The following is a 27828-nucleotide window of genomic DNA, read 5'->3' as shown; positions in this document are numbered from 1 at the left end:
CTAGGCCAGAGGTGGAACATCCCCCTCCTTTAGGCCCGCCTCCCCCGCTGCCTCATTGGCCCGTCGGCCTGCCTGTCAACCGCACCCAACCTTCGGCTCCGAGTGGGCTGGAGCTGCGGGGTTTTTGTTGTGTCCGTTTCTCTTGCGGGCGGCTCTGGGCATTTGGGGCGGGGGGTTGAGCAGAGCTGGAATGGCTTCCGGGAGCGGCGCGGAGGGAGAGGCCGTCAGCGGGGCCCATCTCATCGCTGAGTCCCTAAAGGCTCAAGTAAGAGCGCGGGGACGCGGGGCGGAGGGCGCGAGTAGCTTCCCTACGGGAAGCCGGTAGGGCTATTTCGAGCGTGCTCCGTGGCGCGGGGGGGAGCAGCTCGCGCCGCGGAGAGCAGGGTCGCGGGTTTTGGTCTGGTCCCAGACCTGGAGGAGGCCGACTCACCGCGGGGAGAGCAAAGCGGGCGAGGAGGGCTTGGCCTGCCCTGTTGCGGAGTGGGAAAGAGGGAGGTGTCGCTGCCGCAGCCCAATGAGCAGCGCAGCGCCGTCGGCAACGGCCCCCGCTTTGCTGTTGGCTTCGCCTACCCGCTCTCCTCGCGGCTCACGTGGGGCCCTGGACGTTTTCGTAAATCATTGGCGTTGCGTTTGACTGTTAATAGTTAACGTGAACGTCTTCGTGCTGATGTGGGCAGGTTTTAACTAACAGCTGTGCGACTTTCCTGAATCTTTCACTTATTTCTGCCTCCTTGCGTTAAGGTCGGGCCTTTTCCAACTGACTAGATACCACCGTTGCCATCAAGCAGTGCTGATTGATAGATAACCCTCTTTCACCATTCGTATGGTGACTGCACACACTTCGTGCACCGCTTCTGCAACTGTCAAAATTATATATTGTCTGTAAACTTGGAATAGTGCGGAACTGACCCTGGTCTTAACAACAACAACAAAAAAACCCTTTCTATTTGGACTGTGATGCACTAAAAACTAGCTCAGTTGTAACAAAAATGAGCATTGTCCTTGCTCGTCATACATCTGGGCAAGGTATCCTACCATTTGTTTCTTAGGACTTTTTTGTGTGTGTTAACTCTTTGTGAAACAGTAAGAGCATGGAACCAAATTAACACTTTTCAGAAGTRGCAAAGTTTAGATCTCAGCTTTGCTGAGAAACTGTGAAACCAGAAAGTGATGTCGCAGAGACATCCCAAGAARGAAGTAGTCAGTAAAAAGAGCTAAACATACGTTGACTGAGGAGCTAGGCTGAACCATTATGAAATCACTGGCTTTTGGTGGTCTGCGAGCTGTGAAATTATTGCAAAGGCCTGAGCTTCATACTCCAGTCATATAAATTTCCACAATGGCCTGATGATTTAGGGTTTATTCAGGTAAAATTCATCCAGTGACTTCAGATAAGGAAGTAACCTGCATGGGATTTGAGGGTCTGAATATTGAAGGAACAACATCAGAAATTTCCAAAGGTGAATATTATTCCTCCAGCCTGAAGGCTGAGTCTTCCTTTTCTTGGAGCTGGATAAGAGGAGATCTCRGGATATATTTTCCTAAAGCAAATTGTGTTTTCATCTGCTCTGACACTGAATTTCTAATGAAAAAGTAACCCTACAAAGTTTGAAGCTTTACTTTTATGTGACTATGTAGGTTGTTAAGACTTTTAGATTGCTTGTGTAGTTAGTATGGCCGTGTTTGATGTATTTTTATTAAAGCTCTTTGGAAATAACTGATTTCTTTTAACAATTTTCTTTTTAGAATATTGAATATATGTTTGGCATTGTTGGTATTCCCATCACTGAAATCGCAATTGCAGCCCAAGCAAGTGGATTAAAATATATAGGAATGAGAAATGAACAAGCTGTAAGTATATAACTGACTGGACCAGTCATCTTTTCTTTTTGCTGTTTTAGAATAGAAAAAAGTCCAATTTACATTTTATTACTAGAAAGAATGTCGTCTCTGCCAGGTAATTTCCAGTTATTATTTTAAAGAACCTGTAGAGAAACACTTAGGGTAATTCTGGAATAAAGGAGAGTGTTGGTGGGTTGGCTTTTGGGTTCTTTTCTTTCCTTTTTTTTTTTTCTCCTTCTATTTTTAAGTCCCCTTCTTCTGTAATATGGGGGTTGCAACTTTTTTCTTCCATTTTTAGGTGCCGTTCTTCCCCTTCTCTAATAAGGGAGAAGATGGGGTGAAAATAGGGATAAAAAGAATGTGAACAAAGCATTCCACTATGGGGTGGGGAGGATCAGTTTTGTCTGTTTTAAGTAACATATTGGCTGATGTTAACAGTCACTTTTTGTGGAGGCTCATCCAGGATTTTTCCTTTCTGTAGCTATCTTTCCCAAGATATCTCTTAAACTTTTTTTCTACTGTCATTTCTTTTTACAGATGTCTTTTCTTCCAAATTGGCAGTATTATTATTCTGTCTCTAATTAGTAGTATTTTAATTCATTTTTTAGGGCTTTCTTAACTATGAAGCTGGTTCTTTCCTTTTTGCTTAGAAATATGTTTAGCTCAGAAGGAGTTATTACCTAGTGGCCTTAAAAGTGCTTTCTCTGCCCTGTTCTTGCAGTGCCCCAGGAGGAAGGTTTTCCTGCTCATAAACTTGTCCTGGCTGTTTTTAATAATTTTAACACTTTTTTTTTTTCTTAACTGAGTTTTAAAAACCTCACCAAGTAACTGTGATGTGCCATTAGAGAGGCATCTGGGATTCTTCAAATTCTGGAGTTAGTTGTGCTGAACTTGAGGCTAGAAATATAACAGAACTGAAAATATATATACAGATATATATATATATATATATATATATATATACACACACACACAGATATATATATCTGTATCAGAGCTCTACAGTTCAATCACGGGTGCACGGTGCAATGACTGCTCTCGCCCTTTCCTCGAGGGCCACACCTCCGGTATAGTTTTCCCTGGATTCTCAAGCAACGGGTGCATGGTATAGCAACCACTCTTGCCCCTTAAGGGCCACCCCTCCTTCATAATTTTCCCCGGTTTCTCCTCACCACGCTATTAACGTCAGGGACATCCCCACTGATGGGTGGGCCCTCAGCTCCATAGACCAGCTGACCATGGGTCCAAGTACACACTAAAAGCATGTGGCTTATTTCTTTTTATGTGCAGTCAGAACAATGCCAGCCCACAGCTCTACAAAAGCTGCATGACTCTAGTCAATACTAGCGTGCACGTCAGCAGGTGACCTCGTGCTCAGCACACAGCCCTGCTCTGAGGGTAACAACGTGCCCATGAACAGGTCGTTCTGAGGGGAATGGCACCACAGCGCTGAGATGTGCATGGTGTGGGTCTGCAGTGTCACTTCTCCTTTGTCTGGACTTGTCGGTCATGGAGTTGTTGGAGGATATGCCCCAGGCTACAGCAACCCCGCAGTGTGGTGGCGCCAGCCATGTGGTGGCGCCAGCCGTGTGGCACCCAGGGTTTGTTAACTCTTGGGGAGCACCCCAGAGCAAACCCCTCTTCCATGGGCTGCACCATCTGGAGTCCCACATTTGCCTGTGTGGCACCAGTCAGTAACAAACCACAGAAAGTTGTAAATCCTTTTAAAATACTTAAAATGAAACACTACTTACACAGTCTTAATTAGATGTATTTTAGCTTGTCTAGGTATCAGAAGTTAGACTCAAGCTTATCAGGATTTATTGATATGCCACCAGTTCTGGATTTGTTTGTTTTCCCCCTGTAGTAACTCTTTAAGCATTTAGTAGTTTCTTAGGTGATCTGAGATTGAAGATAATGACCTTAGTTTTACACTTGGTTTTCAAGGATTACTACATGAGTTGACTGATCTATATTGGACTGCTGGCAAATTAGACCATCAGATTTCCATAGTCAGAATTGCTTTGCTACATTTGCCAATCTTCCATAGCTGGAGCCAGTGAATAAATAATTTCTTTGATTTGTATCTTATCAGGAGGGTTTCTTATGTTTGAACTCATTCATGGATCCTATATCTCTATTAACACTATTAATTAGAATTTTCCACTTGTACAAACTACTTCTTCTAATGTTTCAGAGCTGCACAGTATTTAGTTGCCTATATTTTTCATCAGTGTTCTTTTCCTGGTTCATAGCATTTATAGATTCCCCCAACATTGACAAAGAATTACAATAGTAGTTCTCCTAAATCAGGTGGTCATGAGCTGTATGTTTTTGCTATCTAACCCTTTGTTTTACATCCTTATCTTGATATGTGAGACCTTACAGAGAAACACAGATCATCTGTATAGAGACATGTATCTAACATGTGAGATAGGTAAATGTATGCTAATATGTTTAAAAGATGTATCCATTTCCTTTGAAGGATAAGGAATTCAACAGTCTTTATATTTCTGTAGGTTATTTAGCATGTATTCTAGTTTTAGTGTTTTTTTAACGTGCTTAAAGTTAATATTAATATTTTAATGTTTTCGTTTCTGTAATTAACAGAAAATTGCTTTTCATTGTCAAAGGGGATGCTGCCCTATTTGTCACTGTTTAGTAGGCTCTTTTTTGTTAGAGCAAAGGAGACAAGAAACATTGTGCTGTGTAAGTTGTGAGATATTTCTGCTTAGGAGAATAACAATAGCCTGAAGAGTTGTTTAAACATCAGGATTTCTCTTCCTGGGGGAATGGAATAGGATGAACAAAGATATATCTTTGTTGGATTTTGTTTTGTTTTGTTTCTTGTCCTTGTTGAAGGCATAGAGCAACCGCTTGGCAGATGAAAGGGTAGGAAGGACCTGTGGTTATTCACAGTATATTCAAGATGCAGTTAATACTTACACATCTCATAGTTTTGATTTTCCGTTAAACTTCATTAGTTGTGTGCTCTGGCTGTGGAGGACATGTATACAACTGCTGCATTTATTGGTGAAGGCAGCTGCCTACGATCTAAGATATATGGAAAACACAAAGCTTTCTCTAGAGGTTAAGTTTCTGCCTCATTTCTCGACTAGATGTAGCAAACGCCTGTTTGCAGAATAAACTGCTTCACTAGAAGGAACAGGTTAAAAAGCAGAAAGTGAAAAGCCTCCTATGACTACCAATATCCTTTAGTTAATCTCTCGCGGACTGTAACATGGTAAAAATTTGCTAGAAGTAATTTCACCCATGACCCATATGCCCCTGCAATAGTTGTGTTGCAACTGGGAGAGGTCTGTGTTGTCTCTGTGTACATATATCGGGTAATTAGAGATTGCTCTACTGGAATGTTAGAAGACTGCTAACGCAGGTCAGTTTTAAACTTCAGGCAAAAACTTTACTAGATTGATACATTAACAATGCACATTGCTAACAGTTAGTTCTTAATCGTAGTTAATTATCACTATATATTGAAAGCAGCCTGTTCTTAATAATCATGTTCTGAATGAGCTGTGAGTATACGGTACCCTGGAACTGGTGCCGTGTAGTTAGCGCTGCTGGCTGTGGCCCTTGATGCTCCTAGTCTCCAAGGTGATCAGGCTCAAGAACTCTTGAATAAGGGCAGCTGGAACCAAGGTGGGTATCTCTCCACCCCTCAATTTCAAGATCTTCTCTTTTTCTAAGATGTTTCAGTCTCTAAATAGTTCTTAGCCCTTGGCCTCTGTGCCTGGACCATAGACTGTGCAATGTTGGATGGGTGTTACTTTTCCAGGCCAAGATAGATGCTTTATCCTATTGTGTGTCTGCTTTTTGGAACTTTTTTGTTCTTGCTTAGCTGCTGCTTTTCTTAAAGCAAAAGCAGTCTTTTCCCAACTCTCAAACTTCCACTTTTTCAGTGACCAGTAATTGACTATCAGCAAGTTGTTGATTGTCCTTGGGCCTCTGCTTTCAACCTGTGCCCATATTTTCAAGGCCTTTGCTGACATGCCATGGCTAAACTGTGCATCACAACCAGACACCCCTCATACCAAGTTCCTGTTCATACAGCAAGTTCTCATAGCAAGTTGAATGCAAGCCTTGCAGGCCAGGCCTGGAACATTTAGCATAAGGTACAGTTAGCATAAGGCTGGAGGCCTGTTCCTATTGATGGCAGTACTATTTTTACTGGGCCACTGGATACAAAAATGCTTAAACAATTTTTACTAGTTATGCTGTATTAGTTTGCTTAGGTTTGAGTTGAGAACAAGCTAATTTTAATTAAACCATGCTTAGTGTGCTTCTGCTTGTATGGGAGCAGCAGGTCTGCTTTGGCTACAGTTCTTACCCAGTGTTCACATGAGTGATAGCAAGTTTTGAGTTCAGTGGCTACATCTGGGCTTCCTACATTTTTTCCTAAGGTTGATTGTGGTTATTAGCATTTTATATGCCCAAGTCCTTCTTGCCTCTCTGAAGAGATGAGGATCTGAATCCAGCTGATCAACTGTGTTGTGGTCTTAACAGGTGAGTGGCATTACTCCCATTTTAGTGGAAGGGGAAGCAAGGTTTGGAGATGGGGGGGAAAAAGTTAGGTACTTACTGTTTACAGTAAAATGCTGGCACAATTATTTACAATATACTCTAAATACAGATAGCATTAGTCACGTTACTTGTTTGCAGAACGAAGCAGTAAAGATTTTAATGGCAGTGACTGTACCTGAACCAGAATTTCATGGGCTGCTTTATTCTGCCACTCAGTTTTAAAACATTATTGCCATGGAAACTTGACGCCATGCTTTGAGACCCATTAACAAGGTTTTTAGTAACACTGACTCCAAATATTATTTGTAAATGTTCACACAGAAGTGTCATCAAATTGTTACCTAATTCTTTAATATCAGTGACATTTTTTATCTCCATGTCAGAGATTTATAAAAAGTAAAAAATTTTTCCTCTCTCTCTATATATAAAATATATTTTTATATATATATATATATGTGTGTGTGTTTGTTTTGCTAACAGTTCTCTATCCCTATGCTGAAAAGCAAAGAAGGTGTGCTTATTAGTGCTCTACTAAGCCCCACATTTTTACTCTGACAGTTGATTTATATCTGTAGGAGTCTGAGGATGTTCAGGACCATTCCTCCTTCAGTATAACAGTGTATTATAGGTCTATGTTTTCACTCATTTAAGCTGGGCTTGCTTAAAATACTTTGTTACCTAGAGTTAGTCATAGGTTTGAGAAGACACACAGTAGCTTTGCAGATTTTCTGAGGAGCTTCAGTGTTATTTGGTCCTCTTACCACAACAGTACTTACATAAAAGTCAAAAACAAAATCCCAACTCTATTTCAGAATAAGAAGTAGGCTAGAAGGCCAAGCGCTTACTTAAAAATAAAATAAAAAAATAAGGTGGGGAGGCAAAATGGCATTTCCCGTTAAGCGTTAGAACTCGCTGGATTCAAGACAAAAGTGTGAGAGTAATAGGGAGGGAGTTGGCAATGTCACATGTATGAATCCTTTGGAAACCCTTGGGTCACCCGTAAGCTTCTGTTTATCTTCTTGATCACCTCTTGTCTTGTTACTGGATATTTATTTTATCTGAATGATGAATGTTACAACAAGGAGAGTATAGAAACATACACTGTTGATAAGCTATGTTAATACATCTTTTAAGTGTTATGTGTTACAGAAAATTATTCAAAATGCAGTTTTTCTTAAAAATGTCGAAGTAGCTAAAGCAAAGTACAGTATCAGAAATGAAGTGAGAAGTATTGCAGCAGCTTAGCTTGTAAAAGACAATTCCAGATCTTTTAATGAATCTTTCCAGAATGCAGTTCCATACCTTGTCATTGCCAGTTTTCTGCTGGTTGCCTTTCTGTGTAAATCCCTCTTCCATGTTAGCCTAGAGGGCAATAGAAGATAAGTATCTTACATTATTCCATTCATTTTTCTTCCCTTTTGGGGGGTGCAGGGGTGTCTGGTTTTGTTTTGTTTTGTTTTTAAATCATAAATATGCCTGATGTAATACCTTGGAACAACAGGAACCTGAAATGTGGAGATGAATTTTAGGATTTTTCATATAAACCTTTCTGAAACCACATTACAATGGAGAGGGGAAAGTGTGCTTCTACTTAAATATAAGCTCTAATGATCAGTGAAAAATCTGTACCTGCTTATTTTCTGTATTGTTGTTGAAAGTTGTGCATAATGTATCATGAAATGGGTTATATAATGATCATTGTATAATTAACTCCACAATATTTTCAATAGGCCTGTTATGCTGCCTCTGCTGTTGGATATTTGACTGGCAGGTACGTTCCAGGAAACTAGGAACATTATTCTGTGTTGGTGCTGGTTTTTTAATGTGTGCAGATGTAGGGCAGTTAAAATGAAATATTAATTTTAAAATAATTGTCACCACAGTTATCAGTATTTCTGTTGTTATGACTCAGGACACAAACAAGGAGGTGCTCAAGCTCAATATTTAAATACATAAAATATTGTCAGTCTTCTTACATTTCTTTACTTTTTCCCTTTTAATTTCTGAGTAGTGGTTTAACACCATTGGTATGAAGGGCAGAAATGAAGCTTCCATTGTTTGTTGCAACTTGGTGGACCTGCTGTACCTTAATCTCATCATCTGGGGATATTATTCAGTAAATACTTATTAATATAGAGACTGAGTACATGTCTTCAGTCTCCCCTGTTTTCCTGTTGGGAAGCATTGTGTGGCCTATGATTTATGGGATGCACTTGGGTATTTCTCGGATCCTTTTTTAAAGTAAACATTTGGTGTCTGCCTGCTCACAAACACAGACCAGATAATACAGATGATCCTTCCTCATTCTGTCTTCTAGTATTGCACCTAAGTAATACAGTTTTGTAGTTTTTCTTCCTTTGAATAATCCTCTGGAATGAAGCTGATTTTTCTGATATGCTGTGTAAAGATTCTGTAAGCCTACTAAGGAATGTTCAGTAAAGATGATTTTCATCTCATCATCTGGGATAAGAAGTGCCTCCACCTGTGAATTAAATTATAATGAAGAAAATTTGCATTGAATCAGATGCATTTCTTCCTTTGTGAGCTTTCCTCATTGATAACTAGTGCTAAAGTGGAATAAAGAAAACTGAAAATGTAGGTAGCTTACCAAATTCCATATAAACTCTAGATAATAGAGCAGAAGKGATAAAAGAAATAAGGGGCTGTATGATCACAAGGCTAAATAGGATGAGCCTGCATGTGTTGTAGACCTCTGTATGAGTGGCACTTTACAACTGTTCACTTGCTTTTTCAGTAGGATTAATATAGTTAAATATCATTTCTGATTACCTTGTCATTTTTAGTCCTTCATACAAATCCCTTGTAGTTGATGCATTTTGACAAGATGAGTAAAAATTTAATATTTTATAGTTTTATACTTAATATACATCGTATTAATTCTTGTTGGTGATCTATTTGGTGTTCCATGTACTCACTTTCCTTTTTTCTTTCTTTCTCTCTCTCTCTCTCTCTCTCTCTCTCTTTTTCTTTTTTCTTTTTAATTTCCTCTAGGCCAGGAGTATGTCTTGTAGTGTCTGGTCCAGGTTTTTTACATGCCCTTGGTGGGATGGCAAATGCAAACATGAATTGCTGGTAATTTAACTACATTATCTCTTTAAAATTCTAATAGTTGTTTGCTGTTATTTGCTGCAGATGTTGACCTCTGCAGTATTTAGTGTAGGGCTTTTTTTTTTTTTCTTCTAGTAAGTCATGAGAAATGTATTCGTTGTTTGTGTACCTTAAGAGTAATTTGACTTAATTTTTTATTTTTTATATTATGGCTATAATTCTCCTTTTTCTCTTACCACATTATGCATATATTGGAAAATCTGTCAAAATACCTGATTACATGGATACATTTAAAATGAAGGTGTTATTCAGCCTGTAATGCTTTATTGATCTTTGAAGTGTTTTAGTAGTTGGTCTAAATTTAAAAAGCTGCTGTGCCCTTCAGTTACTGTATTTGCTTTTGTATGTGAACAAACTGAYAACTGCACTGTTAAAATCTGCTCTTATTCCCCATGTTTTGAGGAGGAATTAGGCATTGAAATAAATGATGACACAGAGTGATAGCATTTACTGCCACAAGCCTTCACTGACACATAGCAACTTTAGCTGGCCTGCCATTAAAAGCTGTTCAAAGTGCTGTATGAAGTATTTGGGGTGGAAGCTCTGGTAATATCAAACACATGTGACTTGGAGCATTAGATTAGCAATAGCTGACTGATGAGGGTTAAATAATGGAAGTTCTAACAAGTGAAGTCTCTGACTCTTTGGAAAAAGACTTTTGGTGTTCAAACTGTTTTTAAAGAAATGAGTTACTGGCTAAAGTCTTGCCTTTCCTATATGACTTTAGATAAAATAGATTATGCAAAAATTTTGCTTTTGAACAGTCATGTATTTGGCTGTAAGGAAGAAGCATTCATTGTACTTGCTTATTGATTTTTAGAGGACATTTCCCTTTCCTCACAAACTGTTTTTTGTCTAAGATAAGCTTTGTTTACCTGACTTCATCTTGCATAAACCTGTACTCTTGGCAAAAGGTGAAGGAATGACTTTCCTAGTTTGGCAGAAGATTTGACAATATAATTAGAACAAGATTGGTTTTCACTGACCAAGCCACAGTGTTCGACCAGTCAGTTTTTCATTAGTCCCATCAGGCTTGCATTTTGTTTGCTACATGCCAAAGAGAGAGAAGTGAGCATTCACAAAAGCTAAATTTAGCCTCATTTTCCTTGGCTTTTTAATTAGTCTGTGGAGAAGGAGGCACYTTCCAGTAGGTGCGAATCCCAAACATACTTTACTTTTGGCTGGTACTACCAGATAAGAAATGGTGCTATGCTTCAGGGAGGAAGACTCTGGGGATTTTTTCTGCTGAGTTAGTTTTGCCTTTGATGGGCTTCCTAATCTGTTTCACTAAGCAGCAGCAGCAGTCATACTTGGGCAGGCAATAAGGAGGAGGAGTATGGCAAGGGTAGGGGATGAGTAGCCTAAGGCAAAGTGAGAGAGAGTATCACTTTATTCAGGAGCAGCATTGACTTATTCCTGTTTAATGTGATGGTGAAAATACAATACACACTGAGGGGTTTGGTTAGACCAATCTAATACACTACCTGTGACCAAAAGGAACATAGGCCCTTACCACCTCTACTGCTTTCTCCTGGCCATGCACTCCTGCTGCTTTCCCTTGTGACAGTTCTGGCACTTGTGTGCCCCAACAGTCATGTCCAGCTCATTATTCTCGCAAAAAACTAACCAGCAAAAGAAAGTAAATAATGCTGTGTTACGTACGTGGTATAAATCAGCTCACTCTGCAGTCAGGCAAGCATCAGAACCTGGGCAAGGGGGAGTGGGGTGTGCAGCTGGGAGCAGAAGACAGGGAGAGGTCTTCCCTTTCTGCGTCAGCAAGATGTAACATCTCCTGTACCACCCTCTGCAAGGAAGAGGGCTAAGGAGACCAGTTTGTAGGGCAAGGTTAGCCCATATGAATATCTCCCTGATGTCATGCTATTCCATGGCATTACACCTAACGCTGTAAAGTGTGAGTATGGACTGAGCTTCATCTTAATTTTCAGAGGTAAGCTTATAGCCAAGCTGACCCCCCCAGTTACTCGGACTGAGTCATAGTCCTTAAAGCTCAGCTTGAGTTATCCTCCTTGAGCTTGGAGACCCTTTCTTCAGATTCYTCTTTTTTTCAGTCTTCTCCAGGTGGAAAAAAACCACCATCTTATATTGACTGGCACAAAGTCTAGCAGTCTGACAGCACAGTTTGTGACACAGTTTGAGTCACAGCATGACTCGCTTTATTGCAATATTCTCTTTATTGGGGGGGGTCTGGAACCGAACCCGCAATATCTCCAAGGTATGCCTGTATAGTCAAAGGAAAAACTGTATCTAAAGAGAAATTGCTCAAGAGAAAAAGCTTAGACAGCTATTGACCCAGTGTTTGAATTTAGTGTGGATAAATAAGTAGATAAATAAGCCAACTTTCTCTTACTGACTGAGCATTTAGCAGTTCATGGAGTTTGAGTTTGACTTGCAAACTGAATGAGAGACTGATTTTCATTCACTGTAGGAGGATAATTTAATGTGTTTTGTAGAACTGATAATAAAAATGTATGCCTGAGGAATGTATAAACAGTGTTGGTTTACAATACAGGTTATACCTAGGTATAAACTAATTTATGAACAGGACCACTTATAAGCATGTTAAGTTGTTGCTCATCTCTTTGGTCTTCATGTTTTCCGTAAAAATTGAATGAAGAAGTGCTGTCAAACTCAGCTGATTTGTGCTAAGTTCCAAATTGTATACAAAGAAAGTCTAGTCTTTCTGAAAAGAATGGTTTCCTACTGTTTCCTAGTTCTAATGTTTGTGTGCTTTATATGGTCTCTTATAGACAAGTATCTTAGTACTTTTAAGATCAATGGAATACCATCAACTGTTGTCATTTCTCTCAAACTACACTGCCCACCCATGTTATCAAACTTYAATTAAAAATGCTAGCCATATGATTGATTTTTGGAATTTTCATGCCAGATGTGGAGTGGATTATTTAAAATGGCCAGACTGCCCTAAAACCTGTGACCCAACGGCTGCTAGGAAGTCTGCCAGCTGGCAAACTGATATTTAAAAATCCGTTCCTGTATGGTGTCCGTCACTTTCTATTCCTGTTGAGATCAGTGGGTGCTGAAGGTGCACAACATCCCAGGAGTCTGTAAGCAGTATGATTTGAACATAAGGAGAGCTTGTAGATATAGAGGAGGAATTATTGCAATTAAATATATATTATTTTATGCTTTTCTAGGCCTTTGATTGTTATTGGAGGCTCTTCTGACAGGAATCAGGAAACCATGGGAGCTTTCCAAGAATTCCCACAGGTACACAGACATAAAACTTTCTTCAAAAAGGTTTCAGGTAAATAATTGGTGGTGTGTGTTTGTTAGTAGGAACAACAATCCCCCACACTAACGTTTCCAAACAGCTCTTAAAATACTGTTGATTTGCTCCATCTACTGGTTTAAAATTGAAGCTGTGTAATGCACCCGATTATTTGGAATGTGTTTGTGCACAGTCATGCTAGAATTCATACTTTGTTTTAGGTTCTCGGCTGGTATAAATTGATGCTGCCTGTCTGTTCTGAGGTAGAAAAAAGCAAAATAAACTTTCCAAGAAAATAAGTACTTAAGCACTCATTCCTTTGAGTACAGCTTTGACAGTTTCTACCAGCTGAGGAACTGCATTTTGCTTACTTTTTGTATGGCAATCTTTCATTTTGTTCATGCTGTAGTGAGACAGAAATGAGCAAAACAGTTTAATAAATCAATGTAGTGATTATATGCATTTATTCATTTTAGGTTGAAGCTGGCAGGCTGTATAACAAATTAACTGTCCGTCCAAGCAGCCTAGAGGTTATTCCTGCTGTTGTTGAAAAGGTATGAAAAATAATAAGCGACAGAACACCAAGTAGCTGTCTTCCCTTGTGTGTTGTGGGGTTTTGGGGTTTTCTTTGTTTTTTTTTCCCAATAGTTGTTAATGTAACTAGCTTGATCCTGCAGATGTTATTAGGTGATAGGTGATTGAGTAAATCTCTCTAACAACCAGTGAGGTTTTTCCTGTGAGTTGTGTTATGGAACAGGTTAGAAGTAGATTCTGGTCCTGTCTTTCTTTTACCCGCATTTTTCTGTTGGCTTCCATAAGAGCTGGACAGGTTTTTTTAAAAGAAATGCTCTTGGGGAGAGGTGCAAGAACTAGGAATGCAGTATCATGAACTTTACCTCTTGTAGCTATGAAGTTCTATTACTAAGTGCTCTCATTATGTGACAGGTTTTTTTGGGAGGCTTGGTGGGGCAGAAGGAGTGGAGAGAGTTGTTGCATTTGGGGGTTTTTTTGAGACAGAGAGAGAAAGAAACACATCCTTTTGTCAGGTCTCCAGGAAGCATTATAAAAGTCTCATACTTCCGCTGTGGCTACACTTCAGCTATGTCAGCCTAAATTCTGCATCCAGCAATGCTGTTTCAAAAGTGCAACTTAAGCAGAGCATCTACCTATAATAGAAGAGCTTCAGTCAAAAGTAATAGAAGATGGGTTTCCTCAGGTTCATTCTATTTTAAATAGAAATTCAGCATGAAAGTTTAATTTAGTAATTCCAGATACAACAGCTGATAATGCAATTATATCTTTGTAAATTAAATAAAGAATCTACAGTCCAATACTGTGCATCCACTGGAATGCTTCAACTGGCATATAAGGGGAAATGTACATGGCTATCAAAGCTTAAATTTATTGATATAAACCAATTCATGGGAGCTTTCCCAGTGGTGGATCAGCAAGATGAAACAGCGTGTTCCTTCACTACATACTGAAGGGTTTTCTTTGTTTAAATCCTTCCAAACAGTGGCTAAAACTGTGGTCATCTGTTTTCTAGGCCGTAAGGACCAGCATATATGGTCGTCCAGGCTCCTGCTATATTGACATACCTGGGGATTTTGTAAATCTTCAGGTGAATAAGAGCTCTGTCAAGTGCGTGCAGGTTATATCCATTATTTTTCAAATTGTTAAATAAAAGAAACTTTAGTTTTAAGTTGCTTCTGAATTTTCTTTCACTGTTAAACAAGAACAACAGATTAAATTATCTGTCATAAGGCTGAAATGATGGTACTTGAAATCCAGCCTATAGCTGTAACTTTCCATCATAACATGTCGTATAGGTTATAGTTTGTAATGAAATGTGCAAAAATGGATGAAATATTATGATGCTAATACAATGATGTCACTCTCTAATCTCTGGGACAGACCTACTTGTAATATTAAAGAGACATAAGAGATAAACTTAGAGTCTATTTTAAAAAATATATCCTGTTCTGATAAATTCTGTGAGTAACATTGTGTGCGACAGCTGTGTGATTTTATGCTAAAGGACAGGTTTTATCTTTTGATGTTTCTTGTTTTGCATTGCACCTTCTTTAAAAAACCTCTTCTATTTTCCTTGACTTCCAGGTACGTAGAATGCTGCCTGCCACCTCCCATCAGCATGGCTAAGCAATCTGCTGTATCCGAAGCAGCATCTATCATTGCTCATTCCAAGCAGCCTCTGTTAATCATCGGCAAAGGTAGCATGCCTTGATGTAGCTTTGAACTGTACAAATGTGSGACAAGAACAATGACCGGAGTGATTTCTTTTCCCCATAAGCATTAGCCATCTCCTTTTCCCTTTCTATAAAACAGCTTCTTTGAAATTTGATGTTAAAATCTCCTCTGTTTCTAGAATATTTTTATTCTCTTGTATAAACGTTGCTTTTTTATCTAGACTAAGATAAAAATCTATTGATTAAATATGTGTGTTAATAGAAGAAATCAGATAACCATTGTCTTAAGTGTAGAGCTGGTTCGCACAGATCACTTCCAAAATTCCAAACAAATTCTTTCAAAATACAGAAGTGATATTCTCTGTCTTCTGTCTAATGGTATCTGGCATCTATAGCAAGAATCAGATTGTCTAACCAAAGGTCACTTTACCATGTGGACTTACTGAAAGTGCCAGACTACCAGTGGGGGAGGATGTGAAGCCACACAGCAGGTATTGATGCTGTTACTGCTGTTTTACAAACCTGAGATTGTACTGTGTCAGTGCATTTCATTCCTGAAGGAGGTGTCCCTAAAGATGAAAGATAATTATTCTTTGTGCAGTTCACTTATTTTTTCCTTTCCTGAGGAATGGCACTTACTACACCTTTTCTGCTGGAGAGACAGGTTCACTAGAAACAGAATTAAAATAAACAACTTGTTTCAGTCAGGCTGTTCTCCTGCAGACCTGGCTGACTATGAATAAGTGGAAGGGAAATGGAAGGATCTGTGTCTTGAAGAGAGAGATTCTGCATTTAACCAGGATGAAATGGTTGTGATAAGATGGATCTTATCATTGATTAGACAGAAAGTAGGTCAGGAGATTTTTTCCTCTCTGGCTTGTTAAACATGTACAAAAAGGTATTCTGTGACACTGAAAGGTGGAAAACTCAAAAATACAAAGATATGTTTGCTGGTGCCAACAACTGAGAAATGTGGGTTTTTTTAAATCTATGTAACAAAAGTATCTATACTTTCCATCATATTTTGTTGCGAGCCAATTTTTGAAAGAAATAGAAGTTTATTTTTCAGAGTTCAAGATTCATTGCCCAGAGGCCTGTCACTTATTCTAGAATTTCTGGGCAACTTTAATTCACCTGCCTTACACTGAAGATAGCATCCAAGTAAATGTATTCATAAACATGTTATCTTCACCGGCTCTTCTGTGAATCTTTTTTTTTTCTTCTTTATTAAAGACTCATAATTAGACCAGTTTGGACAGATTGTCATGGATTGTGTGATACAACRTCATGCGCAAGGCAAACAAAAAAGCACGTGATGCAAAGGCCTTCTCCTCTTACCACTGGAGAAATCTCTGCTCCAGAACACAGAACTTCACCAAAAAAAATTGTCATTTAAGATGAACAAAACCTCTTATTTTTCCCTACTCTGCCTCTTAGAAATGGCTAGATAACTTCAACTGAAGTCTTGAAATACCTTCCATCAAAAATGTGGGAAATTTGAACTCAAATACCTAATGTTTGATATGTTATATTTTGAGTTCTCCAGAATAAAAAATGGCAAGTAGCCTTCATAACAGGAAGTAGTACTCTCTCTGCCAATAATGTAATCACTTAGGCTAACTGAAATTTAGGTGGGTGCACTAGGTTTCTGGGATCACGTTTTTCTCTTGTTTTAGGCCTTAGTCCAGTAATGTTCTTGTTCATACTTGTATCTTCAAATATATGAGTGTTTAAAAGTCCCTGAGACTGTTCGCATACTGAAGTTATGCAAATATTTAACTGCCATGTTGAAACATGAATTACAGAAGATGATAGTTTGAGTTAGTATTAAGCAATCTTTTTTGTTTCATTCAGGTGCTGCTTATTCACATGCTGAAAACAACATCAGAAAGTTGGTGGACCTTTGTGGGCTGCCTTTTTTGCCTACRCCAATGGCAAAAGGAGTAGTTCCTGATAACCATCCAAACTGTGTAGCTGCAGCAAGATCCACGTAAATATAAAGCGAGGCTTCTAATCCTAACATCTGGGAAACAGCTAGGAATTGCAGTGTTTTTCAAATAGCAGGGAAGACAAAACACGCACAGCAAAAAGTTGTTTCAGCTACATTTTGCATCTCATTTTAGAGCACTGAAGATGTTGCCTGAAAAGAGACAACAAATATAGGTGGATTACTTCTGACATTGCTTAGAATGCTGGTCAGAAAGATATTTTGTCTGAGAGCTAATATTCTGTAATTATGAAACCTATGGCAAGTAGTTATATCAACATTGTTACTGTGCGTTTCATAATATAGAATGAAACTGGTAAACAGTTTACATTAAATATTTAACTTAGTGCACTAGAAAAACTGTTAGCTTTTTATTTTAATACCATAAATGGAAGCATAAAATGCAGCATTACACTTCTAGTTATGCTACCTGCTGCCTTATTTCTTTGGTGTTTGCAATGTACTGTCTTTGAATAGCACTCTATTTAAAAAGAAAAAAAAAGGCACCTCAAATTACATTGAAGGAATTTGTTTAAAATCATATTTATAAGAGCCTGTTTCTGGCTTATGGGAAAACTAATGTGAATGAACTTTAAGAGCCCCCATAGGTATGAGTATGCACGGAGTCACCTCGCAGATGGAGCATTTGTATATTTGAGGTTAAAACATTTGATCATTGTTCAGCATCATAGCTTTATCATTGGTAAGCATGTCGTTAAGAAGAAATGAAGAATGAAAGATCATACCAAATATTGTGTACCCAGCTGAAAGGCAAATTAACAGAAGCTAAACTGAGAGGTCCAAGACAATCTTTAATATTGGCACTCCCTATTGCCAGTATCCCAGTGGTGAGCATTTTGCTTTAACCTCRGCATCTTTATAGCATCTTGTTATTCTTCTAGTGTAATGAATCCTTTCCCAAACACAGTACATTGGTAAAATAGTAATAAATTCTTTTCTGGAGTTCCAGAATTCAAGAAYGGCTTAATGAATGACTGATATGAAAGAATTTGGGTTCTTGGAGCTAGGCAAACAGCTCAGAGGAAGAAAGAATTATTTGTACGTTCCTCTTGGGTTTGCTGTGGCAATTAGGATTACTTCTAGTTTTGAAAAAAATATTAAATTTAACAATATTTTCTCCTCGTCTGATTCTCTCATTTGCCTTTATTAGGGCATTACAGTATGCTGATGTAATCATATTACTTGGTGCCAGGTTGAACTGGATTTTACACTTTGGCCTTCCACCAAGGTTTCGACAGGAGGTAAAGGTTATTCAGGTAAGTAGGAAAACCACTATCCCTTGAAGGAAGTCCTCTATGTTCTAGCATTACCTAGAGTAATTAATGATTTTAGTAGTCTGCTTCTTCAGGTAGAAGTCGTATGTGCATATGGACAGTGCAATATAATGTATATAGTTACAGTAGTTCTGAAGAAATCATTCTGAATTCTTTTCTTGTTTTTTACTTCCTTACATTTTCTGAAAGTGTTTAYGGAATTGTTCCAGCTGTCAAGGACTTGGTGCTGCTATAATGAGGAGGGCAGGCATTCTGTGTAGTTAACTAATACAGGATTAGATTCGTGATATGTGTTCTCTGTAGAGCACTGGAGTTCCACTGATCAAAACCAAATTTTCTTGAAGTTGTGAAAGCCTTTATACTGTTTTACTGCTCTCTCAGCTGAACTTCTTGAAATAAAATAACCTTCAGATCTAGAGTCAGTCATTCATCGTGAGAGCCCAGTCACTCAGGAATATTAATGGGAAGAGAAGAAGAAAGGCTATTTAACTAATTAGTGTATTTGGCAATCTGCCAGCTCTTAGAAGGACAAGTTGTTAAATTGATTGAATTTAAAATTCCTCCCTCAGAGTCTGTGATCCAAGAACAGTAGTTGATTCAGTGTGCTGACTGGCCTGCTTTCAGTGAACTTAAGTCTCAGCTTACAAACTTCGCATATATTCCAGAAGAATAACATACATTTTTAAACTAGAATTCCTCTAGTTTAATACTAACTCTCTATCATGGGTTAGTATTAAAATACTAATTCAGTTCACAGTCTGTGAGACCTGGTCATAAATTAGTATTTCACATAACCTTAGAGGTCTCAAGTCATTGATAAGGAAGATTGGGAAGTTCCCTCAGTGCTCACCATTTGCTTTACATTTTTTTCATATAAGCCAGATTCTTACCATCAAGTAACATTCACATTACTATTTTGCATAGACTCTCAGAGTATACCCAGACCTAGACTTTTAGTTCTCATACAAATGTCACTAAAAGTCACCACTTTCTTCTCTTTGCTTTTCTAATAAGGCTCTATGCTGTGTGTAACAGCATGAAGGAAGCAGATAGTCAGTTTTAAGTATATATATTAACTTTCATTAAAATGGATATATATCATAGGTTTTTTTTACTTTGAATAAAGCATTTCTTGACAGCACTTCAGTGAAAAGCAGAGGAAGTTATCTATACAGCCAAAATAAAGCATAAAGGCATTGTTAGAAAATGTTTGTCTTTGTAACTACTTGAACTGAAAAAAATTTCCCTTTGATATCCTTGAGTTAATGGTGGTCTTTCTTTCTGAAATATAGATTGATATTTGTGCAGAAGAGCTGGGGAATAATGTGAGGCCAGCTGCAAGTTTATTAGGTGACATAAACACAGTGACTAAGCAGGTAATGTCAGATGTCCTCCTGTTTTGACCTTGGTTTCTTCTGACTTGTATAAAGTTACCAACTTAAATAAATAAATAAACTGTTCAAGGAAGGACATTTCTCAGGCAACATAATCATGCTGTGCATCCAGTATAGTCCCAGATTAAATGTTAAAGATTCTATTTGGTGTTACTGTGATTAGGCTGGAATCTTTCTTGATAATGTTATTCTTGGTGCTTTTGATGTTTTTAGATACGTTGAAAGAAACATGCAATATTTTAATACTTTCTAGCTTTTAGAAGAATTCAGCAAAAGACCATGGAAATATCCTTCCAGTTCACAGTGGTGGAAGAGACTAAGAGAGAAAATAATGAACAATGAAGAAAAATCAAAGGTAGTGTTATATTAAAGAAACAAGAGGAGGTTTCTTCCCTTAACAGACACTAATATTTAGTCAGCTTTAGCGCTGGTCTGTTTTCAGACTCCTCAGTTACTTAGGACATTCATGTCACCCAGACTTTGAAATTTTATACCATTCTGGTAGAGAATTACTGTTCCCAGGTTTTTAAACTATAAATTATGTCTGTATTCTATGCTTTGTCTAAATCCATACTGTGTGCAGTCATTTGAGGTTTGGGATTGGGTTCATAGAACCAGTAGTAGAAGATCACATCTAGAGCTGCTGTGTTGTGAGCACTGACTGGTAAGCAATGGGCAGGTAGTCTGAGTGGAAGCTAACTTATGTGAAGATACATTCTTTGTTTTCTTCTTTRGTTGTGTGGATCTTAGTGTAACTGTTTAGTAAAGCTGGTGGAAGTATAATCTATATTAAAAGCAAGTAGCTGTTAAGGCCAAAATCCTCCACACAGTTAGCATGCACTTAATTTTATACAAGTTAACTTATGTTCTGCAAGTTCAGATATGTGTTTGCAAGTCTGGGATCTAAAATAGATTTGTCCTAGGGAATGACCCTTTCTGAACTACCTCCTCACATAGATGATAACTCACTTAGGATTATTTACAATCAAACCAATGTGTGAATAAATTCATGTCCATCTCGGGTTAGACTGAGTTTGTAGTAGATTCCTGTTGATGATAGGCAAGCCAAGGGAGCTGACTGCTGATGTGAGCAAGCCTCTGATAAACACCTTGTGTCATCAAAATAGATAGGTACAATAAGAGTGACCTTGTCGGCTTCAAACATTGAAGTAGTGCATGGGAGGCCAATTCTTCAACCTTAGTTAGGAGAGTAAATTTTTATTTCCATAGTATTATTTACATATCTCAGTTCTGTACCTTATCTTAAGTTATGTGCATAGAAGTTAGTAATATCTCTTATTTCTAAGGGATTAGAATTACAGAAATCACTGCCTATGAATTATTACACTGTCTTCCGTCACATCAGAGAGCTGATACCGAGGGACTGCATTTTAGTAAGTGAGGGAGCAAACACCATGGACATTGGACGCACTATGCTTCCAAACTATCATCCCCGTCAAAGGTGAGGTATTTTCTTTGTTGTGCTGACCCAGTGGGCTAGATTTATATATAGAATGTTTTCACATAGCTGAGAAGTACAGTGGTCTAGATTATTTGTAATTCTTTTTTTAAAGGATTTAAATAAAATAAATGTTCAATATGTTGTTGGCTTTTTAGTAGAGGGAGGAGTTAAGTTATCCACTCTATAATAATGTCCTGTCCAGTATCATACTGAATTCCCTAATCTAGATTTTTATATCTGTGCTCAAAGTGAATGGTAAATCAAGCTATTTTAATTTTTAGTTGTGAGTCTTATTGTGAATGAAAGTTTTTCTTTGAAACATAACACTTGTATAGGGAGAACTTAAGATGAATCAACTCCTTTTGAAAATTAGATTTTATATTGAGGACTTCCATGTAAATTTGCATGCCTAAAATGTAACCACCCAAATTTGGAAGTGCTGGTATGTTACTGTGTTAAAGCTAGGCCGCACAGAACGATTATGAGTAGGAGTTAAGTGCTGTTTCTTGACTGGGGAAAAAAGCGAGTTCTTTCTGCTGAGGTGAAACTTCTGATCTCATTGTGAAGCTTAGAGCCTTTTTATGAAAGTAACACTTACTGTCATAAACCTAAATATTTTTTGTGAAGAAAGAATAAAACTTATTTCCAGTGAAGTTTGGGGAAGAGTTTGCTCTTTTTTCCTCTTAAATAAGGACACAGTGACATTAATGGTTGTCTTTTTAGATAGCATTGTGTATATATGAAAGCAAATTTGAAAAGTTAACCCTAGAATAATCTTGTTCTTTATGTACTTTTGTATCCATTATGTGCTTCTGACTGAAATGATCTAACTTAATTACAGCTTGCAATTTGATTTCAAAAGTTGAACAGAACACTAGAATTTGAATATCGTGATTTAACTGGTGGCTTTCAGACTTCTAGTTAAATTTTCAGGGAATTAAATACAGAAAGGTTTCTTGTAGTCTGCCTATCTCTACAGTAATTGCATGTGGTTGAAATATTGTTACTATGTAAGCTAAAAGCACAAAAGAACACTTTCTTTATTGAAGTACTGCTATAAGAGTTCCTGCTAATAGCTATTGTATTTTAATTAGAGTTCAAGTATGTGTATCTCAATTAAAACACTTGCAATGTTGATCAAATGTTTAACTGAAAAAGCAGCCTTTACAGGCAAGGAGCAAACACTATAATAATAATAATATGTACATTTGGTATCTCTTTATACAAGTTTTTTATGAAACAGTATTTGTATATGATGAATTCTTAAAGATAAGTCATCATGGATTAATTGAACTGTATGAATTTTTCTACTTAAAGGAATAGTAATCCTATGTTTTCTCCTCCAGACTTGATGCAGGTACATTTGGAACAATGGGAGTCGGACTGGGTTTTGCTATAGCTGCTGCAATGGTGGCTAAAGATAGAACACCTGAAAAACGAGTGATCTGCATAGAAGGAGATAGTGCTTTTGGATTTTCTGGCATGGAATTGGAAACTATTTGCAGGTAGCTGTTTTTTGTTTGAGAAAACCCTCTTTGTGTATTGCCATAATCAAATTAACTAGAAGGGAGACTGCTGTTACACAGGGTGTTCTTAAAAACTCATGGAAAACGAGCCAAATGTACATGTGGTCCTTTTACACATAGTCATAGTAATTTACACATAACTGGTTGATATTCAGGGATCATCTCCTCCAAGCTCAAGAACAGTCCATCCAAATGAGCAGGAAATTGAGCAAAGGGGGCAGAAGACCTGCATGGATGAACAAGGAGCTCCTGGCAAAACTCAAACATTAAAAAGGAAGTGTACAAAAGGTGGAAGCAGAGACAGGTAACCTGGGAGGAATATAGGGATATTGTCTGAATATGCAGGGATGGGGCTATGAAGGCCAAAGCCCATCTGGAGTTTAATCTGGCAAGGGATGTCAAGGACAACAAGAAGGGCTTCTATAAATACATCAGTAGCAAAAGGAAGGCTAGGGGAAATATGGGTCTGCTGCTGAATGGGGCAAGGGCCATGGTGAAAAAAGACACAGAAAAGGCTGAGGTACTGAATGCATCTTTGCCTCGCTCTACTGTAAGACCAGCCCTCAGGAATCCGAGACCCTGCGGATCAGAGAGAAAGCCTGGAGAAATGAAAGCTTGCAGTTGGTGGAGGAGGTATCAGGTTAGGGATCACTTAAGCAAACTGGACATGCACAGTACCTGACAGGTACACCCATGAGTGCTGAGGGAGATGGCCGATGTCATTACATCTCTCAGTCATCTTGGAAAGGTTATTTTTGATCAGGAGGTGTGCCTGAGGACTGGAAGAAAGCAAATGTCACTCCAGTCTTCAAAAAGGGCAAGAAGGAGGACCTGGGGAACTACGGGCCAGTCAGCCTCTCTTCAATCCCTGGGAAGGTGATGGAGCAGCTCATCCTGGATGCCGTCTCCAAGTATGTGAAGGACAAGAAGGTGATCAGGAGTTGTCAGCATGGATTCACAAAGGGGAAATCATGCCTCACTAACCTGATAGCCTTCTTACAATGGAATGACTGGCTGGGTAAATGAGGGGAGAGCAGTGGACGTTGTCTGCCTTGACTTCAGTAAGGCCTTTGACACTGTCTCCCATAACATCCTCATGGACAAGCTGATGAAGTACAGGCTGGATGAGTGGACAGTGATGTGGATTGAAAACTGGCTGAATGGTATCCTGGGCTGCATTAGGAAGAGCATTGCCAGCAGGTCGAGGGAGGTGATTCTCCCCCTTTACTCAGCTCTGGTGAGGCCACRTCTGTTGTGCTGTGTCTGGTGCTGGGCTCTGCAGTACAAGAGAGACATGGAGATACTGGAGTGAGCCCAACAAATGGCTGCTAAGATGATTCAGGGACTGAAGCATCTCTCTTATACGGAAAGACTGAGAGAGCTGGGACTGTTCAGCCTGCAGAAGAGAAGGCTGAGGGAGGATCTTATCAATGTGTATAAATATCTCAAGGGAGGTTGTAAAGAAGTCAGAGCCAGACTCTTTTCAGTGGTGCCCAGTGACAGGACAAGAGACAATGGGCACAAACTGAAACTTAGGAAGTTCCATCTCAATCTAAGAAAAAACTTTTTTACTGTGAGGGTGACTGAACACTGGAACAAATTGCCCAGAGAGGTTGTGGAGTCTCCTTCGTTGGAGATAATCAAAAGCCATTGGATGTGGCCCTGGGAAGCCTGCTCCAGGTGACCCTGCTTGAGCAGGGAGTTTGTACTAGATGATCTCTAAAGGGCTCTTCCAATCTCAGCCATTTTAAGATTCTCTGATTTTTCTCTATCTAGTGTTCTGACATAATGTATTACCAGTGGTGAGGAGATCATGTTTCATATGGAAGTGACTTTTTAAATTATTATATTTTTAATGAGAAGTAACACTTTTTAACACCTTACAGAAAGGTGTAAGTATTTTAAAACTCTTCCAGATATCTCTTTTTGTAGATACAAATTGCCAATCCTGATTATTGTAGTGAACAACAATGGGATTTACACTGGTTTGGATACAGATGCCTGGAAGGAGATGTTAAAGTTTGGAGAGCCTGCTACATGGTGAGTGTCTTCAAAGTATGTCCTGTTAATTAAGGAAGAAGTAGCCAAATTGATCATTCTGTGTACTGTTAATGTTTTCTGATCCAAATTAAAATTTGTCATGAAGTGAACTTAATACTAAAATAAATTCATCTAAATAAGTAGTAGTTACCAAAAGCAACAAACCTATTTACAGGTTATTGTTTACACAACAGTGTAGCAGAGAGATGACTCAATTAGTTGTTTCAGGTTCCTGCAGCACTACCGGCCCCACAGTTCAGGGTACATAGTGAGCTAAGCTCCAAAATAATGATAACCTCAAAAATTACCTGAGGTTTTAAGCTTGTGTTGTGGTTTTACAATGGGCTTCTGCTTTTGGAGGTGAGATCTCTGTATGAAGAGAGCTCAGCTAAAGCCCTGCTCAAGAGTGTCTACAGAACATGAAAATCAATAATGCTATGAATCAGTAATGCTATAAACAGCTTAAGCGGTATAGGAAACAAAGTTTTCCCATCCCAGAAGACTTCATCAGGCCAGTACAAGAATCATCTCATGCTTTAAAATCAGTGCTGAAATAATTAGAATTGGTCATCCTGGCAATTCTTCAATGCCATTAATCAGTTTTCCATTTTGTTACAGTATACCTCCTGTTTCTCTCCTGCCAAATTCGCACTATGAGCAAATTATGTCTGCTTTTGGAGGTAAAGGATACTTTGTTAAAACACCAGAAGAACTGCAGAATGCTCTGAAAGCAAGTTTGGCTGATGAGCAAACACCTTCTCTTATAAATGTAATGATCGATCCACGGTCTGAGAGAAAGAAACAGGTATGTATCTGTTTTACTTTCTTTTTCCACAAGCTTCATGTAGGTAAGCCTGTTAAATCCTCATGAAGCATCACTGAAACTACTGAGGTGGTTGTAAGGCAAAAAATTCTCTGCATATATGGGAAGATAGGAGAATCGGTGCCTTTACACTACACCATGTACTCCCCCCCCCCAACTGGCTCTTATTAATGCATAGTGTCTTTAATGACTGTTACCAGAGTTGACAGTTGTTCTTTTCCTGACAGACCAAATAAGACAAAGAACATTTTTGTGAGCAGTCTTTTATTTCCTGCAGATTCCATCTGGTAGTTAATGCATATTTGTATCCCTTTCTTCCTACTCTTTGTCTGTTCTGATTTTTTTTGTTTGGTTTGTTTGTTTGTTTTTTTGCTTCTAGGAATTTCCCTGGCTGACTCGTTCTAACATGTAATGGAAGATGAAGAGAATGGTGATGCAGAGCAATGCATTAAGCAAAACTAAACTGGCTTCCAGGACTGGAACTAGTACAGCTGTATTTTATATAAACAGTGGAACAAATTAGGATTTTATAACTTAATTTCAGCATTTAAAGATTACCCTAATATCAGCAATTGTAAAATGAACAAGACACGTTTGAATGTATACCAGACTTCCTAGCAGATTGCACAGAAACACGGATGATAAAATTATTTACTTTTCTTTCGCTCAAAGTGCTACACATCAGGATTTGTGAAGTAAAATCTTAGATCTTGTGGAAGAAGGGACGAAGCTAAGGGGTTTATACTGTTTCAAAACATAAGTCCTTGGCACTCTGCAGTTATAATAGCTTCATTTTTAATTGACCGTCATGCTACTTGTTAGAGAACTTGTCCTCTAAGGACCAAAACTGAGTATCTGATTGTGAGAGTGTTGATTGGCCTCACTGTGCTTTGAACCCAGTTGGCAACACAATCACTTCACAATTTTACGGGTTGCTTTCTCAGCTTCTACTCCAGGAAAATGGGCAGTGTATCAAAAATGCAAACTTTCTCAAGGACTGAATTTCTGTTGATTGCAGTTAGTTTTTTATGGTCTGTTAACTGGGACTTGTGCTTGCAGGGGAAAAAAAATCTGAAGTTTTGTATTTGAAGTTTTACTCTTTGCAAAGACACTATCACCCCTGTAGACTGAAAATAGGACTGGCCTTAGTAATGAGCCTTCCAGGATTAATAGATTGTAAATCTTTATGATCAGAGGCTTAAAAAAGTGTTAGGCTGGAGCTTAATGTTAGTTTGGCTGGCATCACAAAGCCACAGCCAGCATTCAGGCTGTCTGGCTAATTGAGCAGCAAAGGTTCTTCCATATAATGCATTTACTGTGTAGAAACTTTGAAGTCAGTAAGAAACCTTGCATTGACTGTGATGCAGAACTGGTAAGATTGGCCTGTCCAAGGTTGTATCTGCTCCTGCATTTTCACCTGTCATTGCATCTGACACTCTGACTTAGAGCTCTGAACTTATAAGCAAAGCAGCTCTTTCATTGCTTCTGTAATGGCCTACAACAGCTACTTTTCAGTATACTACTAAACAGATTACTTTATTTTCATATTTGTTGTTAAATATTCTGGAAGTTCTTTTGCTGTTACATATGTTTAAGAGAAATTCTGGATCTGATTGGTTGACCTTTATTGCCAGTTATTCCATTGATACTGAGTGTGAATTGTGGAAGGCACTCAAAGGACCTAAGGAAGAGGAGGATTGGGCTGGCAGGGGATCCTGGGCTGCAGTTGGGTTTGGTGCAAAAGACTGAGCTTATGGGAGGTTCTTGCACTTGGGTCTGGGTCTGACAGGAGGCCATGGGTTACTGTTAGGCAGGGGAATGTCTCTGCACGCTTGTGCAGAAAGACAGTATCTGACATGAGCAAGAGTGCCGCGGTCTGACTAGAGGTAACACTCCCCACTGTACAGGTTGGAGTAGCTATGTGGCACTATGAATGCTTGAGCCATTAAAAGTAATATCCATAGGAGGGGTAAGAAGTACAAAAAGATACAACCCATATAATTGGATCCAGTTCACAAAGGAGTGCAAGACTCTGGAGCTGGCAGTGTTTCTGTGTTCTGTGAGGGTCCTCTGCAAGGAATGTAGAGTGAAATTGCATTGGATCTTGTCACAGATTTTAGTTGTTTCATTGTTTTTAACTCYGAACAAATTAATTTTAATATGTTGCAGTGATTAAACACAATACAGTATGATGATATAAAATGTCCACAAGAGATAATGGTGGTACTGATCACAGGGGAGATCATTTGCTTTGGTTAAGCAAATGCAGAAATTCTTGTTTTATGCTTGAAAAATCATTAAAAACTGGTTATCATCCTGTGTCTCCTTTAA

The 27828-nt window shown here is 38.6% G+C and overlaps 2 protein-coding genes across 15 annotated transcripts in view; one reads left to right on the top strand and one right to left on the bottom strand.

Moving 5' to 3' along the window:
• Positions 1-475, bottom strand: part of BTD (biotinidase) — a 12292-nt gene extending 11817 nt beyond the window's left edge. Inside the window, exon 1 of one of the 2 annotated variants that reach the window (XM_026089438.1) lies at positions 431-475. The gene's annotated coding sequence lies outside the window, so the exon portion shown is untranslated. Of the gene's footprint in view, positions 1-411 lie in introns of both variants that reach the window. The other variant, XM_026089439.1, reaches the window with a different exon arrangement.
• On the top strand, positions 78-27828 carry HACL1 (2-hydroxyacyl-CoA lyase 1). 13 transcript variants are annotated; one of them, XM_026089422.1, is made up of 17 exons: positions 79-265; positions 1747-1851; positions 8115-8155; positions 9397-9477; positions 12690-12762; positions 13240-13317; positions 14310-14404; positions 14882-14994; positions 16825-16960; positions 18129-18234; positions 19545-19628; positions 19900-20001; positions 20954-21108; positions 22455-22613; positions 24567-24674; positions 25275-25479; positions 25877-27828. In XM_026089422.1, the coding sequence occupies exons 1-17, from the start codon at positions 191-193 to the stop codon at positions 25907-25909; spliced, it is 1749 nt and encodes a 582-aa protein (XP_025945207.1). In that variant the 5' UTR covers positions 79-190; the 3' UTR covers positions 25910-27828. The 13 variants fall into 13 exon arrangements, with proteins under 13 accessions (XP_025945211.1, XP_025945213.1, XP_025945207.1 ...); XM_026089423.1 differs by having other exon boundaries at positions 80-265; positions 25293-25479; XM_026089432.1 differs by lacking the exon at positions 79-265 and adding an exon at positions 6264-6366 and having other exon boundaries at positions 1777-1851.

This window comes from Apteryx rowi, unplaced genomic scaffold, assembly GCF_003343035.1.
Source record: "Apteryx rowi isolate R43461 unplaced genomic scaffold, aptRow1 scaffold_813, whole genome shotgun sequence".
Taxonomy (NCBI): Eukaryota; Metazoa; Chordata; class Aves; order Apterygiformes; family Apterygidae; genus Apteryx; species Apteryx rowi.
The sequence above is the reverse complement of the archived record's forward strand: the minus strand, read 5'-3'. Positions and strand labels throughout refer to the sequence as shown.